Raw genomic sequence first — 16,285 nt, 5'->3', positions numbered from 1 at the left:
GAAGGATGGAATTTTTGATCGTAGATGAGTAAGTATTTAGACCTTGAATCACCTCAAGACTATAACTCATACAGCTATGAATTTTGAGTGACATGTCCATCGTTGAATACTAAGTTTCACTCAAAGGTCCATGCTGTATTCTGCTCAGTAACTGAACCTTGGATATCATATTCTACAGCCCCACCCCTCATCCCCCGCAAATTGAATAGAAGAGTAGTTGCTTTTAGGCATAGCCATTAACTCTAACAAACCTGTCTGTGCAGAAAAACAGTGTGTGTGATTGCTGGGTCGATACGAGAATCATTAAATAAAGAATGGCTAATGTAAGGCATCACTCATCTGTCCATCTTGATCTTCAGCCCTACAATCTTTTATTTACTGCCACATCACTTTTCTTAATCTCTCTCTCTCTCTCTTTTTTTTTTACATCCATCTTTTTTATCTTACGGACTGCAAAAAGTCTACATTTACATTTTGTTTTGTTTTTTTACTTGAACTTATTTATTTGGCACACAACTTGTCAATAACAAAAACTGAAATACAAGACAATTCCACAGTGACATGTGTGACCAAAAAGGGGGTGAGCAGAAGCATAGCTTATAAACGCCCACCCCATATATACATACATACATATACTGTATTTTCCGGACTATAAGTCGCACCGGAGTATAAGTCGCACCAGCCACTTTATCCATTATAAAGAAAAATAAACCATAAATAAGTCGCACCGGAGTATAAGTCGCACCAGCCACTTTATCATTATAAAGAAAAATAACCATAAATAAGTTGCACTGGACTATAAGTCCCATGGACATACAGGTATGTTAACTTAACATGAAAAGTTCAGATGATAATATTGTGACGGCTACCGTTTTCAGATGCATATTTCACCAGTCGTAACTTACAATCTGCAGAGTATGATTTTCTTTTTGGTGGCATTTTTTCGGGCCTTCTCCGTTGTCTTGTTAAGTTATCAGTAACGTTGAAATTTTTATTTTTCTATGGTAGTCAGAAGTCGCAGGAACAGTCACACAAGCCTTGAGTGCCCTCTCGTGAGCTGCATTTTACCTACAGATATGTTTGCATTTTGCGGACCACATTGCGAGCCGAACCATGCAGCACCTACCTGCGCAGCTCATGACCACCCAGCGTTGTCGATCCAGCTCCTTCCAAGTGGAGACGCTAATCCTCCGCCGTCGCTCAGTGCTCCCATGCAGCTCTCAGCGTCAACTCTGCTCACACTGATATCCAAGGGTTGAAGCTGTTTTGTTAGCCGTCCCGGAATAAACACCATGTTCGTTTGCTTCAAACGCTATTCACAATCTTCGACGCCAGCTCCTTCCAAGTGCACACACTAATCCTCCGCCGTCGCTCACCCGGTGCTCCCACGCAGCTCTCAGCGTCAGCTTAAACACTCTGCTCACACTGATATCCAAGGGTTGAAGCTGTTTTGTTCGCCGTCCCGGAATAAACACCATGTTCGTCTGCTTCACACGCTGTGGGTGAGGTGAGGAATACGCGTCCAACGTTCTGTTCTTTGATTGGTTATCGCGACCAGCGTGACTTATAGGACGGCCGCCATACTACAGTGTCCATGATGCATTGCATTTCCTTTTCTGGTGGCCATTTTAAAACATAGATCGACTCTGTCACGTAAAATTGTTTTGTTACAGTAAATTAATTGAGATCCTACCGGTATATTTTTCATTTATAAGTCGCACCGGAGTATAGGTCGCACCCCCGGCCAAAACATGTAAAAAAGTGTGACTTATAGTCCGGAAAATACGGTATACACATTACCTACCATTATATACACATTTTTTTCTCCTCCACAGTCCACAGGAATGTTGTAGATATAACAGCAGTGGGACAAAAACATTGTGGACCTCTGTAGCATGAGTGTTTGAATTTTCTTTTCAGACAGAGCATTTAAAAACTAAAATTAAATGGTTATCAACCATTTCTAAACTATTCCTCAATACTCCCAAAGATGACATTCTTTCCTTGTATGCAGTTTTATGTACAGTGCATCCAGAAAGTATTTACAGCGCTTCACTTTATCCACTTTTTATGTTATAGCCTTATTCCAGAATGGATGAAATTAATTTTTTCCCTCAAAATTCTACACACAATACCCCATAATAACAATGTGAAAAAAGTTATTTTTTATTTTTTCATTTTTTTAGATTTTTGCAGATTTATTAAAATAAATAAGAAATCACATGTACATACGTATTCACAACCTTTGCCATGAAGCTCAAAATTGAGCCCAGGTGCATCCTGTTTACACGGATCATCCTTGACATGTTTCTACAGCTTAACTGGAGTCCACCTGGAGTAAATTCAGTTGATTGGGCATACACTGTCCCACAGTTGACAGTGCATGTCATAGCACAAACCAAGCATGAAGTCAAAGGAATTGTCTGTAGACCTCTGGGACAGGATTGTCTCGAGGCACAAATCTGAGGAAGGGTACAGAAACATTTCTGCTGCTTGAAGGTCTCAATCCATCATCTGTAAGAGGAAGAAGTTAGGATCCACCAGGACGCTTCTTGGAGCTGGCCGCCCATCTAAACTGAGCTACATGTTGTAAAATAACAACATGTGGAAAAAGTGAAGCTGTTTGTCTTTGTTCTTTCATAGACATTCCAGAAGGTCACACTCTATAACCGTGACAAACAGGTGTGTCAAGACTACAATTGCCCATGAATGTATGGAAACCCTGAGCTAGATTTGCCAGCAGCTGTGTAGAAGACTATACAGTACTGAGCTAAACGCAAGGAAGAAGAAGAGACAGAAGAACCTTTATTGTCATTGTACATACATGCATATTGTGCATCCAGAAAGAATGCACAGCACTTCACTTTTTCCACATTTTGTGTTATAGCCTTGTTCCAAAATTGATTTTTTTTCCTCAAAATTCAATTCACAACACCCCATAATGGCATGAAAAAAAAATTATTTATTCATTTATTTATTATAAAAAATAAAAAAAAAACAACAACAACTAAGAATTCAAATGTACGTAAGTATTCACACCCTTTGCTTAATACTTTTTTGATGCACCTTTGGCAGCAATTACAGCCTCATGTCTTCTTGAATATGATGCCACATGGTGCACCTATCTTTGGGCAGTTTTGTCCATTCCTCTTCACAGCACCTCTCAAGCCCCATCGGGTTGGAAGGGGAGTGTCAGTGCACAGCCATTTTCAGATCTCTCCAGAGATGTTCAATAAGATTCAGGTCTGGGCTCTGGCTGGGTCACTCAAGGACATTCACAGAGTTGTCCTGAAGCTACTCCTTTAATATCTGACAGCTGACAGTTAAATGTTTTCCAGTTCTTTAACATAATTTATAAAACATCTGAATTTCACATGGTCATAGTTGTGCACGTGTTCTTAAGAGCCACTTTGTGAACATGTAGGAATTTTAAGTCTTTCTCGGAAACACTCCTTAAATTCTTGATTGTGTCAGGAGAAGCAAAGCCGAAGTTTGTCACGAAAACAGAACTTAAAACTCAGAATGAAGGCAACTAATGAATGAATGTAGCAGGGTGTGGAGAGATTTGTGGAAAGTGAGCCATGTTACTTAGATTTCAGTGTGATTGGTCAAATGAAATAATGTGATGAAACCATTCGGCACCAGTCTTCATGCAGCTCTCGGATCTTATTTCTGCAGACAATCACTAAAGTGCTGCTGCAGTACTGCACCCTGCTGGCCAAAAACTTCTCTTCCTACTGTGAGAAGGAGAAGATTGTAAGTACATTCACTGAACTCTGACCTCTGATTTGAAGGGTTATCAAGTCCTTTGACAGCTTAAGTCTGATTTAAATTAATATTTCTTAAGCTGTAACTGCTTAACTGCTGCATCTTCTTTTTTTTATGATTCCTGTAGCCTTGTGTGCTGATGAACAACATCCAGCAGATGAGGGTCCTGCTGGAGAAAATGTTTGAGTCAATGGGAGCCAAACAGGTGAGTTTAAAACCAGAGACCTTTAACTTGCTGTCACTGGAGCCTCTCACTGGCTACACAGCGATGTAACTGTGTTGTAAACGTGCGTCTCGTGAGATCGGTCCACAACGCAGCAGTTTGTGCGTGTTACAAATTTCTGCAATGGGACTGTTGCTGTATTTTCTGTATTACATCATAACACACACACTGTGTGGCATTACATGAACTTCCATAAAGACTTTGGGTGAGGAGGAGATGCATGTTTCTGTTGTTAAAACCCCAGATAAGAACTGCCGAAAGAATGTTGTTGGGGGGATAAAGCTGCACTCTGTGTAGGTCCTCATTGAAGCAGGTGAGAGCTTCCTGAAGTGTAGTTGATGCAACTGGACTTCTTGTTTAGCTGGGAAACATTTCACCACTCATCCAAGTTTCTTCATCAGTCTGGTGTAGTACATTCCTACCAGCACACAAGCCAGAACAAAACAAAACCAACCCCTGAAGAGAGCTCAGCAGGCCTGTGGATAACCCCAGTTGGCTTTTGCCAAGTCTACCAAAAGAGTGAGCCAAAATGAGAGAGTGGAAAAAGGACAAGAGACAGAATCTGACCATCCCATATGAAGCTGGTCTTTTGGAAAAACTAGTAGTGCAGCAGATAACTGAAACAATCCTTCACATGGTTATGCAAGCATCAGATTTGGCATTAATGTTCTTCATAAATCAGTGTTTGAGAAAAAAAGTGCTGGCCAATTGAAAATCAAATATGACGGCCAGGTAGGGGTCAATGAAGAATTACACAGGTGTCAAAATTAAAAAAATTCTCCAATCATATTGAAAGCTATACGACATTATGTATAACTTTCAATATGATTGAAAGCCACATAAATAATAGGTTTAATAAATGGAATAGTTTTGACTGTGTTGAATGCTTTGTCTGCAGAGTAAATGTCAAACAATGTTGACGTACATTGGATTCTATGACATGTGACGTATGTTACCCTGTAACATGACAACTAAGCATGACACATGGTGCAAACTATTCCTTTTTAAAACCCTATTAACTCAACCAATAATTCGCATCACATTTGACAAAAATTGGAGGAACTTTAACTTTTGACCCCTGTACAAACTGAAACTGACCTTTCTTACCATTCTTGCTGTTTTTACCCCATAACTCCATAACATTCAATCAATCAATCAATTTTTTTATATAGCGCCAAATCACAACAAACAGTTGCCCCAAGGCGCTTTATATTGTAAGGCAAGGCCATACAATAATTATGTAAAACCCCAACGGTCAAAACGACCCCCTGTGAGCAAGCACTTGGCTACAGTGGGAAGGAAAAACTCCCTTTTAACAGGAAGAAACCTCCAGCAGAACCAGGCTCAGGGAGGGGCAGTCTTCTGCTGGGACTGGTTGGGGCTGAGGGAGAGAACCAAGAAAAAGACATGCTGTGGAGGGGAGCAGAGATCGATCACTAATGATTAAATGCAGAGTGGTGCATACAGAGCAAAAAGAGAAAGAAACAGTGCATCATGGGAACCTCCCAGCAGTCTACGTCTATAGCAGCATAACTAAGGGATGGTTCAGGGTCACCTGATCCAGCCCTAACTATAAGCTTTAGCAAAAAGGAAAGTTTTAAGCCTAATCTTAAAAGTAGAGAGGGTGTCTGTCTCCCTGATCTGAATTGGGAGCTGGTTCCACAGGAGAGGAGCCTGAAAGCTGAAGGCTCTGCCTCCCATTCTACTCTTACAAACCCTAGGAACTACAAGTAAGCCTGCAGTCTGAGAGCGAAGCGCTCTATTGGGGTGATATGGTACTACGACCCTAAGATAAGATGGGACCTGATTATTCAAAACCTTATAAGTAAGAAGAAGAATTTTAAATTCTATTCTAGAATTAACAGGAAGCCAATGAAGAGAGGCCAATATGGGTGAGATATGCTCTCTCCTTCTAGTCCCCGTCAGTACTCTACCTGCAGCATTTTGAATTAACTGAAGGCTTTTTAGGGAACTTTTAGGACAACCTGATAATAATGAATTACAATAGTCCAGCCTAGAGGAAATAAATGCATGAATTAGTTTTTCAGCATCACTCTGAGACAAGACCTTTCTGATTTTAGAGATATTGCGTAAATGCAAAAAAGCAGTCCTACATATTTGTTTAATATGCGCTTTGAATGACATATCCTGATCAAAAATGACTCCAAGATTTCTCACATTATTACTAGAGGTCAGGGTAATGCCATCCAGAGTAAGGATCTGGTTAGACACCATGTTTCTAAGATTTGTGGGGCCAAGTACAATAACTTCAGTTTTATCTGAGTTTAAAAGCAGGAAATTAGAGGTCATCCATGTCTTTATGTCTGTAAGACAATCCTGCAGTTTAGCTAATTGGTGTGTGTCCTCTGGCTTCATGGATAGATAAAGCTGGGTATCATCTGCGTAACAATGAAAATTTAAGCAATACCGTCTAATAATACTGCCTAAGGGAAGCATGTATAAAGTGAATAAAATTGGTCCTAGCACAGAACCTTGTGGAACTCCATAATTAACTTTAGTCTGTGAAGAAGATTCCCCATTTACATGAACCTATTGTAATCTATTAGACAAATATGATTCAGACCACTGCAGCGCAGTGCCTTTAATACCTATGGCATCCTCTAATCTCTGTAATAAAATTTTATGGTCAACAGTATCAAAAGCAGCACTGAGGTCTAACAGAACAAGCACAGAGATGAGTCCACTGTCCGAGGCCATAAGAAGAACATTTGTAACCTTCACTAATGCTGTTTCTGTACTATGATGAATTCTAAAACCTGACTGAAACTCTTCAAATAGACCATTCCTCTGCAGATGATCAGTTAGCTGTTTTACAACTACCCTTTCAAGAATTTTTGAGAGAAAAGGAAGGTTGGAGATTGGCCTATAATTAGCTAAGAAAGCTGGGTCAAGTGATGGCTTTTTAAGTAATGGTTTAATTACTGCCACCTTAAAAGCCTGTGGTACATAGCCAACTAACAAAGATAGATTGATCATATTTAAGATCGAAGCATTAAATAATAGTAGGGCTTCCTTGAGCAGCCTGGTAGGAATGTGGTCTAATAAACATGTTGATGGTTTGGATGAAGTAACTAATGAAAATAACTCAGACAGAACAATCGCAGAGAAAGAGTCTAACCAAATACCGGCATCACTGAAAGCAGCCAAAGATAACGATACGTCTTTGGGATGGTTATGAGTAATTTTTTCTCTAATAGTTAAAATTTTGTTAGCAAAGAAAGTCATGAAGTCATTACTACTTAAAGTTAATGGAATACTCAGCTCAATAGAGCTCTGACTCTTTGTCAGCCTGGCTACAGTGCTGAAAAGAAACCTGGGGTTGTTCATTTCATTCTTAACATTCAGTCATAGATAGCCCAAACGATACCTTTTTGGAATCTTTGTGATCAGACACATAATGTGGTAAAACTTTCAATATGAATGGAGCATTTTTAAATTTTGACCCCTGTGTATTTCTTCATTGACCCCTACCTGGTCTTCATATTGAATTTTCAAGTGGCCAGCACTTTTTCTCAAACACTGATTTATGTAGAACATTCATGCCAAATCTGATGCTTGCATAACCATGTGAACAATTCTGGCCAAAAGTCATACGTATCTGCTCCACTATAAGGAGGATTTTTAGGAAACACAACATTCCTGTTTTCATCAAAACCATCCAGTGCACGGAGAATTGCTCTGATGTCTACACTGGAGAAACCAAATAGGCTTTACATAAACAGACGACCCAGCATAGGAGGTGCAGTTCTTCTGGTTATGACTCAGTAGTATTCCCTCACCGTAAGGACAAAGGACATTCTTTTAAAGATGACCAGGTTCACATTTTGGCCCATAGGAACATAGATGGTTTGAGAGAGCATTTAAGGAACACATCCATGTCAGAAATGAAGCACTTTATGGGGCAGAGGTCTGAGACATTACCTATTGTCCTTTCTTCTCTTCCCAGAAAAATCAAAACCACTTCACTCCTCCCCCATGGGGACATTAGCCCTGTTAGGATGGACATGATTCTGATGAATAACAGGGAAAGAGAGGGCATTATTCACTCTTGACCATTTGCAGCTAACAGTGGAGGAGGAGTATACGAGGTCTGTCAATAAAGTATAGGTCCTTTTTATTTTTTTCAAAAACTATATGGATTTCATTCATATGTTTTTACGTCAGACATGCTTGAACCCTCGTGCGCATGCGTGAGTTTTTCCACGCCTGTCGGTGACGTCATTCGCCTGTGAGCACTCCTTGTGGGAGGAGTCGTCCAGCCCCTCGTCGGAATTCCTTTGTCTGATAAGTTGCTGAGAGACTGGCGCTTTGTTTGATCAAAATTTTTTCTAAACCTGTGAGACACATCGAAGTGGACACGATTCGAAAAATTAAGCTGGTTTTCAGTGAAAATTTTAACGGCTGATGAGAGATTTTGAGGTGATACTGTCGCTTTATGGACTTCCCACGGTGTGAGACGTCGCACAGCACCCTCAGGCGCCGTCGTCAGCCTGTTTCAAGCTGAAAACCTCCACATTTCAGGCTCTATTGATCCAGGACGTCGTGAGAGAACAGAGAAGTTTCAGAAGAAGCCGGTTTCAGCATTTTATCCGGATATTCCACTGTTAAAGGAGATTTTTTTAATGAAAGACGTGCGGACGGATTGCAGTGTCGGCTCGCAGCCGCCGCGACGCTCCGCCACAGGAAAAACATCTCTGTTGGAAGCCTTAAGGACAAGTTGGAACATGTCCAGCTGTTAAACAATTTCTCATATACTCACTCCACTGAAAGCCATCAAAAGCCGCCTGGATTTTACAAATGGTTATCAACACGGAGGTGTTTTTCCTGTGCTGCCGCACCGCGCCGGCTGCGTCCCGACGCATGGACCCGTCCACACGTCTTTCATTAAAAAAATCTCCTTTAACAGTGGAATATCCGGATAAAATGCTGAAACCGACTTCTTCTGAAATGTCTCTGTTCTCTCACAACGTCCTGGATCAATAGAGCCTGAAATGTGGAGGTTTTCAGCTTGAAACAGGCTGACGACGGCGCCTGAGGGTGCTGCGCGACTTCTCGCACCGTGGGAAATCCTTAAAGCGACAGTATCACCTCAAAATCTCTCATCAGCCGTTAAAATTTTCACTGAAGACCAGCTTAATTTTTCAAACCGTGTCCACTTCGATGTGTCTCACAGGTTTAGAAAAAATTTTGATCAAACAAAGCGCCAGTCTCTCAGCAACTTCTCAGACAAAGGAATTCCGACGAGGGGCTGGACGACTCCTCCCACAAGGAGTGCTCACAGGCGAATGACGTCACCGACAGGCGTGGAAAAACTCACGCATGCGCACGAGGGTTCAAGCATGTCTGACGTAAAAACATATGAATGAAATCCATATAGTTTTTGAAAAAAATAAAAAGGACCTATACTTTATTGACAGCCCTCGTATCTGGGTGTTCTCTAACCAGTAGTATCCCAGACGGATAAAGCCACTTCGATAATGGGGCTATTCTACAGTGTGCTATTCCTTCCCATTTAATCCTGAATAGCAAATCAGAGCACTTTCTTAAGCGTCATAGAAACTTCTTGACCCATTGTTGTCAACTTTGAATAAACTAGGTATAGGTAGTAGATCCGGCCGTCATTGGCACTAGTTTTGAAATCTGTCAAATTTTCAAACCGTTTAATAATTCTATCTCGATTCACAAAATCATTGTTAGTGTGTGGTAACTTCCTGGTGTTTGTACTCTTAATGGCTTCAATCATGTTCAAACATCTTTAAATGGGGTAGTCATAGTGAGTAAGGCTGGAAAATTGTTTGCTTGTGCTCCATCGGGGTAAAAAATTTGAAGCAGAAACAGCGTTTGTTATCATGCCTGAAGCTGATGCTGAAGATGTTTTAAATTCCTGTTTTCTGTTTCTTCAACTTTCTAAAAACCTTGTAACTGACTTAAGCAGAGGGTCACCCCTCTGAGTCTGGTCTGCTTGAGGTTTCTTCCTCATTATCATCAGAGGGTTTTTTTTCCTTACCACTGCTCCCTGTGTGCTTGCTCTGGGGGTTGGTAAGGTTGGACCTTACTCGTGTGAAGCACTTTGAGGCAGCTTTGTTGTGATTTGGCGCTATATAAATGTAATAAATTTAACTGAACGGAATTCTGGCCAAGGGCGCAGCTTCTTTATTTTGTTTTCAGGTGGGTTGCCAGGTGTACATTTTATAATTTTAAGCCAGCCAGTTAGGAGGCAAGCTGGAGTTAGCCATTTCATCCTGTTTTGGAACTTTTTTTGGATCATAACAGAACAGCGAGCTGTGGAATAGGGGTGTGAGTAGCAGAATGTTTCCCAGGTTAAAAAGAAGTCCAGTTGCCTTGTCCAGTTCATTCTGCGCAAACACCCTTTTTCCTTTGGTCCAAACTGCATCAATAACACCCAATATATTGTCTAATGCAAATGTATTTGTCCATCTTACTTATTTTTGGAATTTAACTTGTGCTGTGTGCACATGTATTACTGACTCTTGTTCAGAGTTAAACTTACCCCAGGGAACACTGTGTTAAAAAATGAGTTCCACATACAGAAAAGGTGTGTGACTTATACTCCAGAATATCCGATATATTGGCTGGAAAGTGAATGTGCACAACAATAAGGTGACTGTGTGAGTGTGTTAAAAGCCATGGATTGTGTGATGGTGATTGCGTTTCTTTAATAGTCTTTACTTATTTGTTTGCCATTGGCAGGAAGAATGATTTCTTAATGACCACTTGGGTGTTTCCCAATTTACAGAGTAGCTGCTTCAATAATTCTTTTTTTCAATCGTTGATTGTTTGGTTTGATTAGCAGCAGGCTCTCCAAAAGACATGAATGGATTTCAGGGCATTGGCCTGAAAAAAGCATTATATCAGCATAATTTTCCTTTAAATTATATTTTTTGAACATTGCTGGCATGTCAGAGGTGGCTCTGTTTCCACACAGTGTAAATAATATCAATCATCCTACAGCTGACAGATGAATAGAGGAGCAGGTTGGAGGTTTAAACTCCTGAAAAGCGAGCCTGTATGCACAGCCAGTAATGCTACTCAGTCACATGGTATGTTTCTATGTCACCGCTGTAATCTGCTGAATGCTCGACTCAGCATCTTTCTCCGCTTAATTCCATATCATTGTGCTGCAGATGTCCGCGCACCATTACACTGCTCGATTGCACATGTAGGTTTTGACCGATCGTCCCTCCCCAATATTTCTCTATGCAAACTGGGATGAGGACAGGCTGTTGACATCAAAGATCATCTGCAGAAAATATCTGACCAATTATCCATAAATTTTCTGAACCTGCTTATTCCAGTGAAGGGACACATTGTGGGCTGCAGCCTATCCCATCAGTCACTGGGAGAGACGTGGGGCTCACCCTGGACAAGCCACCAATCAATCACAGGGCCAACATGCATACAGACAGAAAAACACATTCTCACACCTACGGTCAATTTAAAGTCATCACTTTATCAAACCTGCATGTGTGTGGGAGTGGGAGGGAGCCGGAGTGCTCAGAGGGAACCCACACAAAGACGGGGAGAACATGCAAACACCTCACAGAAAGGACCAGAGAGGAAACAAAGCTGGGGCCTTCTCACTGTGAGGCAGTAGTGCTCACCGCTAAGTCACCGTGCCACCTTCACAAGTTCGCCCACTGAAATGAAGTCTCCTGCACACAAAAGAAATAATTTGCAGGTTAGCCTTCACTCTGTCGTCAAGTTGTGGTGACGTCTGTCACCTCAACTTCATTCCTTCTTTATCTGTTGAGAGTTATCTGATATCCAGGTACAAGGTATCTACAAGCAGGGAACTTCCTAGCCCTCGCCACGTCGCATATGGCAAATGAATGCATGATGTTGTGAGCAGTTTGACTGTGATTTGCCGTGGTGGCAAAGAAAAACCCTTTAAAGTTAATGGCAGTACTTCTGGCAAACGTTAAGATTTCTGTCCTTTGTTGATGAACGCTAAAAGCCCGTTTGTGGTTTGTGCTGTGCTCTTTGTGCTCGCTGTACACAGCAGCAGCTGAAATACAGACGCTGCTGACTCCTGGATGGGAGAACAAAATTAATCATTGACAAACATCATGTATATTTAATGAGTTAAATGGTTTAACTTGCACTTGTTTGGTGAACTTAGTTTTGTGGTGTTAAGCCGCTGAATCGAAATAGAAAAGAACCCACACATCAACACAAACACACAAACGTGCACACAGGTGTCTGTGACTATCACAGCGTAAAGTTTTCTATGTGCTTCCCCTAACAGAATGCACCATAGCTACCAGTTTGCTTAAATACCTTCTGTTGGAACAATTAAATGTCATACAAGAATCCATATGTCTAAGATATAGAGCTGTTTGTTTTTATGAATTTTCTTGAATTTTATTTTTAGGGTTTTTTTTTTTTTAATCAGTGTGTTTTACTTGTTAATTCCTGTTTAATCCTGAACAGCAGATTGAAGCATGTTTTGAGGGGTCATAGTAACTTTCTGATCCATCTGAGTCAGTCTTGAAGAAACCTGGTGTACGTACTAGTTACGGCCATCATCTGCACCATACTTGAAATTAGGATTTAATTACTGAATTGTTCAAAAATTTCATCCTGATTCTCGAAATCCTTGATAGTATGTGGCAACTTTGAGATGTAGTCTTAACGGCTTCAATCATCTCCAAACTTCTTTAAGTGGGGTATTCGTAGTGACTACAGCTTGAAATGTGTTTGATTGTGCTCCGCTGGGGTAAACATTTGAAGCCAAAGCAGCATCAGTTGTGGTTCCACCTGACCGCGCAGCTTCTTTTTTAATTTTCAGGCGGGTTGCCAGGTCTGCACTTTATTAGTCAGCCTGTTAGGAGGCAACCCAGATTAAGCATTTTCATCCCATTTGTGAACTTTTTCGATCGTGGGCATTTGTAGGGGTGTTAGAATAGTATTACAGAATCATACAGGACTTCAGAAGGAATAAAAAAAAACAAAACAAAATAATTATGTCTGTATTTTAACAGAACAGAAAATAAACAAAATCACAGATATTGTTGAATTGATTAGTTTGACAATAATGGTGCAATGCTTTAGCTTGAGCAGATGAAAAAAAACAGTTTTACATGTGTTCATTCACACATTAGCTTAAAAAATTGTTGTGTTAAATTGTTTGTTTTTATGTCTGCAGTTAACAGCTGAAGAGGAGATGGTAGGTCTCAGCTTTTATTTTGTCCTTCGTTTACCCTTCCAAACATCCAGTATATTAGCCAGTAAAGAACCTGAACCTCTTTTTCTTCTCTGAAACATCTTTTTAGTGTGCTTTTACTCAGTCCTCGTCTTGATCTTTCTTTACTCACCTGGACCTTCTCCTTGTCCTCTGACTCCCACTTCTCCCCCCACAGAGCTGAAACACCTTTTTTTTTTTTGCTTTGACACATAATATTGCTCTATTTTGCACATAAATTAGTGATTGTGGTCTGTTTGTTCTACCAAAGACTGAGGATGAAGAAGAACCTGAAGAGATCAATAATGAGGTGGGTTAGAAGTATTTGTAAAATACCTTTGTGTCTATGTTATATCCCATATCTTTTTTCCCCAAATCAAAGTTCCTTGAAATTGAGAATTTGCCAAAGGAGTTTAATTTCATGCAAAAGTCTTTTACATATTGAGCCAGTCAGCTAATCAATAATTCTGTAAAATCTCCACCAGTAACTCTGCAAAAACTACTGCATATTCATCTTGGAAATGTTCGATTCCAGTAACTGAAGAAGCAAGGTAATATAGGCGATTTGTTTGTTTTGAGCTTGTGTGGGCCAGTGTAATTTGTCTTAAAAATTGAAATTAAAAAATACACCAGTGTCATGTGTTTGTGAAATACTGCTGGGATTTATTTACAAGGCTAGAAGGAGTTGCATTATGTGTTTGTGGAGTTAGAAACAGCTTATTACAAGGTGCCAAGAGAAGAGTTGTAGGATTGTATGAGGAAGTCTGGAGTGGCAGAGAAGTATGTGATGGTAGTGCAGCACATGTACAAGGATAGTGGTCCAGCTGTGAGATGTGCAGTAGGATTGACAGATGTATTCAAGGTGGAAGTGGGAATCCATCAAGGATAAGCACTGAGTCCTTTTTTGTTCCTAATGGTGTGGACATGTTGAGATCAGACAGGAGTCTCCGTGGACCATGATGTTTGCAGATAATATTGTGACCTGTAGTGAGGGTAGAGAGCAGGTTGCACCAAGAATAGGGACATGGAGATATGTGCTGGAGAGCAGGGGAATGAAAGTCAGTAGGAACAAGAATGAGTACATGTGTGTGAATGAGAGGGAGCCCAGTGGAGTAGTGCGGTTACAAGGAGTAGAGTCGGTGAAGGTAGATGAGTTTAAATACTTGGGGTCAACTGTCCAAAATAATGGAGCATGTGGTAGAGAGGTGAAGAAGAGAGTGCAGGAATGGTGAAGTGGGTGGAGAAAGGTGGCAGGAGTGATTTGTGACTGAAGAATATCATCAAGAAAACAGCATGAAAAAGTGACAAAAACAAAAAGTATGTTTGTGTTTAGTAGAACAACAACCTCATTTATCACTGTGGCGATGCATCAACCCCTCAGCTACAACTGAACTTGAAGTTAGACTGCCTGATATCTTAGCTTCACGTTTGGAAAATGCCCAATCAGTAGACAGTCTTGTGGACAGTTTAAACTCGGCGCTCAAAACTACACTTGACATGACTGCGCCACATTTATTAAACCCCCACCCCCCACCCCCACCCAAAAAAAAAAAAAAAAAACCACAGTCACCTTGGTTCACTGATTACTTGCATGACCTCAAACGTTAGGCTAGAGGTCTAGAATGGAAATGGCGTGATGCTATCTTAGACCATAAGCATGCACTACTGGCTACAAAATGGGCCTATTACTAAAACTACACAAATTAAAAATTACAAAAACAAGCATAACTCAAAGTTCTTGTTTGACACGGTGGCAACATTTATTCATGGACAACCACCTGTAGTTCACTCTACTTTTATAGCACGAGATTTCTTGGATTACTTTGAGAAGAAAATCGGCAACATTTGGTTAAACATATCCCAGCATGCTTTAACCCAGCTGTTAAACCCTGCTATTGAAGTGGGTGCCATTACTGAGGTATTACCAAGATTTACAGAATTTAATAGTATCTCACTAGGCATGCTGACAAAACTCATTGCGTCTACAAAAAGCACAACCTGCTTATTTAATTCAGTATCAACAAAGACCTGTGAGGCGCTCTTGGGCCGACTGTGCTGGAAATGATTAATCTCTCATTAACCTCTGGACCTGTTCCTAAATGTTTAAAATCTACAGTGAATAAACTATGACTTAAGAAATCTAATCTCGACCCTAGTGTATTGAAAAACTATCGGCCGATATCAAATTTATCATTTTACCCGAAAATTCTGGAAAAGGTGGTTTCATGGCAGCTAGTGGACCACTTTACTGAGAATAATCTTTTCGAGCCACTGCAGTCTGTTTTTAGAAAATATAATTCCACAGAGACAGCTCTCACTATTTCAATTCAATTTTTAAATTTATTTTCATTTATATAGCACCAAATCACAACAGAGTTGCCTCAAGGCGTTTCACACAAGTAAGGTCCAACCTTACTAACCAACAGTGGTTACTTACTAACCCCCGCAACAGTGGTAAGGAAAAACTCCCTCTGAGGAAGAAACCTCAAGCAGACCAGACTCAAAGGGGTGACCCTCTGCTTGGGCCATGCTACAAACATAAATTACAGAACAATTCACAAAACGAATATACAGGAAATGCTGTTGGTGCACAGGATAGGAGGGTCGCCAGCAAAAATACAACTCCCATCTCTGGATGGAGCTGCACCATAAACAGAGAGAAAAAATAGAATCAGGCATCAAAATGACAAGAAATACTATATAATTTCTCAGCATTAAACAACAAGAAAAACAGAACAACTACTAAGGTGATCACCGGCCACTAGCCCTAAGCTTCACTAAAAGACCCAGAATTTAAGTAAAGTTGAGGCCGCGGCACGCTCTGTTTCCTAATAAAATGAATTAAAAGAGTAAAAAACGTAAAACAAAACTATACCAGTATGCTAGCCATACGAAAGGGAAAATAAGTGCGTCTTAAATCTGGACTTGAAAGTCTTTACAGAATATGACTGCTTTATTGACGCAGGGAGATCATTCCACAGAACAAGAGCACGATAAGAGAAAGCTCTATGACCTGCAGACTTCTTATTCACCCGAGGGACACAAAGTAGTCCTGCACCCTGAGAATGCAA

General features: G+C 40.5%; 1 protein-coding gene across 5 annotated transcripts in view; it reads left to right on the top strand.

The window, feature by feature from the left end:
• LOC117511182 (protein unc-13 homolog B-like) overlaps positions 1–16,285 on the top strand; it is a 422,327-nt gene that overhangs the window by 335,841 nt on the left and 70,201 nt on the right. For 4 of the 5 annotated variants that reach the window (XM_034171173.1, XM_034171170.1, XM_034171169.1 and 1 more), the window contains 2 exons: positions 3,679–3,756; positions 3,896–3,973. In XM_034171173.1, the coding sequence (XP_034027064.1) occupies positions 3,679–3,756; positions 3,896–3,973 (156 nt within the window). Of the gene's footprint in view, positions 1–3,678; positions 3,757–3,895; positions 3,974–13,178; positions 13,409–16,285 lie in introns of those variants that run through there. The other variant, XM_034171171.1, reaches the window with a different exon arrangement.

The sequence above is a fragment of the Thalassophryne amazonica genome, chromosome 5, assembly GCF_902500255.1.
Source record: "Thalassophryne amazonica chromosome 5, fThaAma1.1, whole genome shotgun sequence".
In the NCBI taxonomy this organism is placed as follows: Eukaryota; Metazoa; Chordata; class Actinopteri; order Batrachoidiformes; family Batrachoididae; genus Thalassophryne; species Thalassophryne amazonica.
The sequence above is the reverse complement of the archived record's forward strand: the minus strand, read 5'-3'. Positions and strand labels throughout refer to the sequence as shown.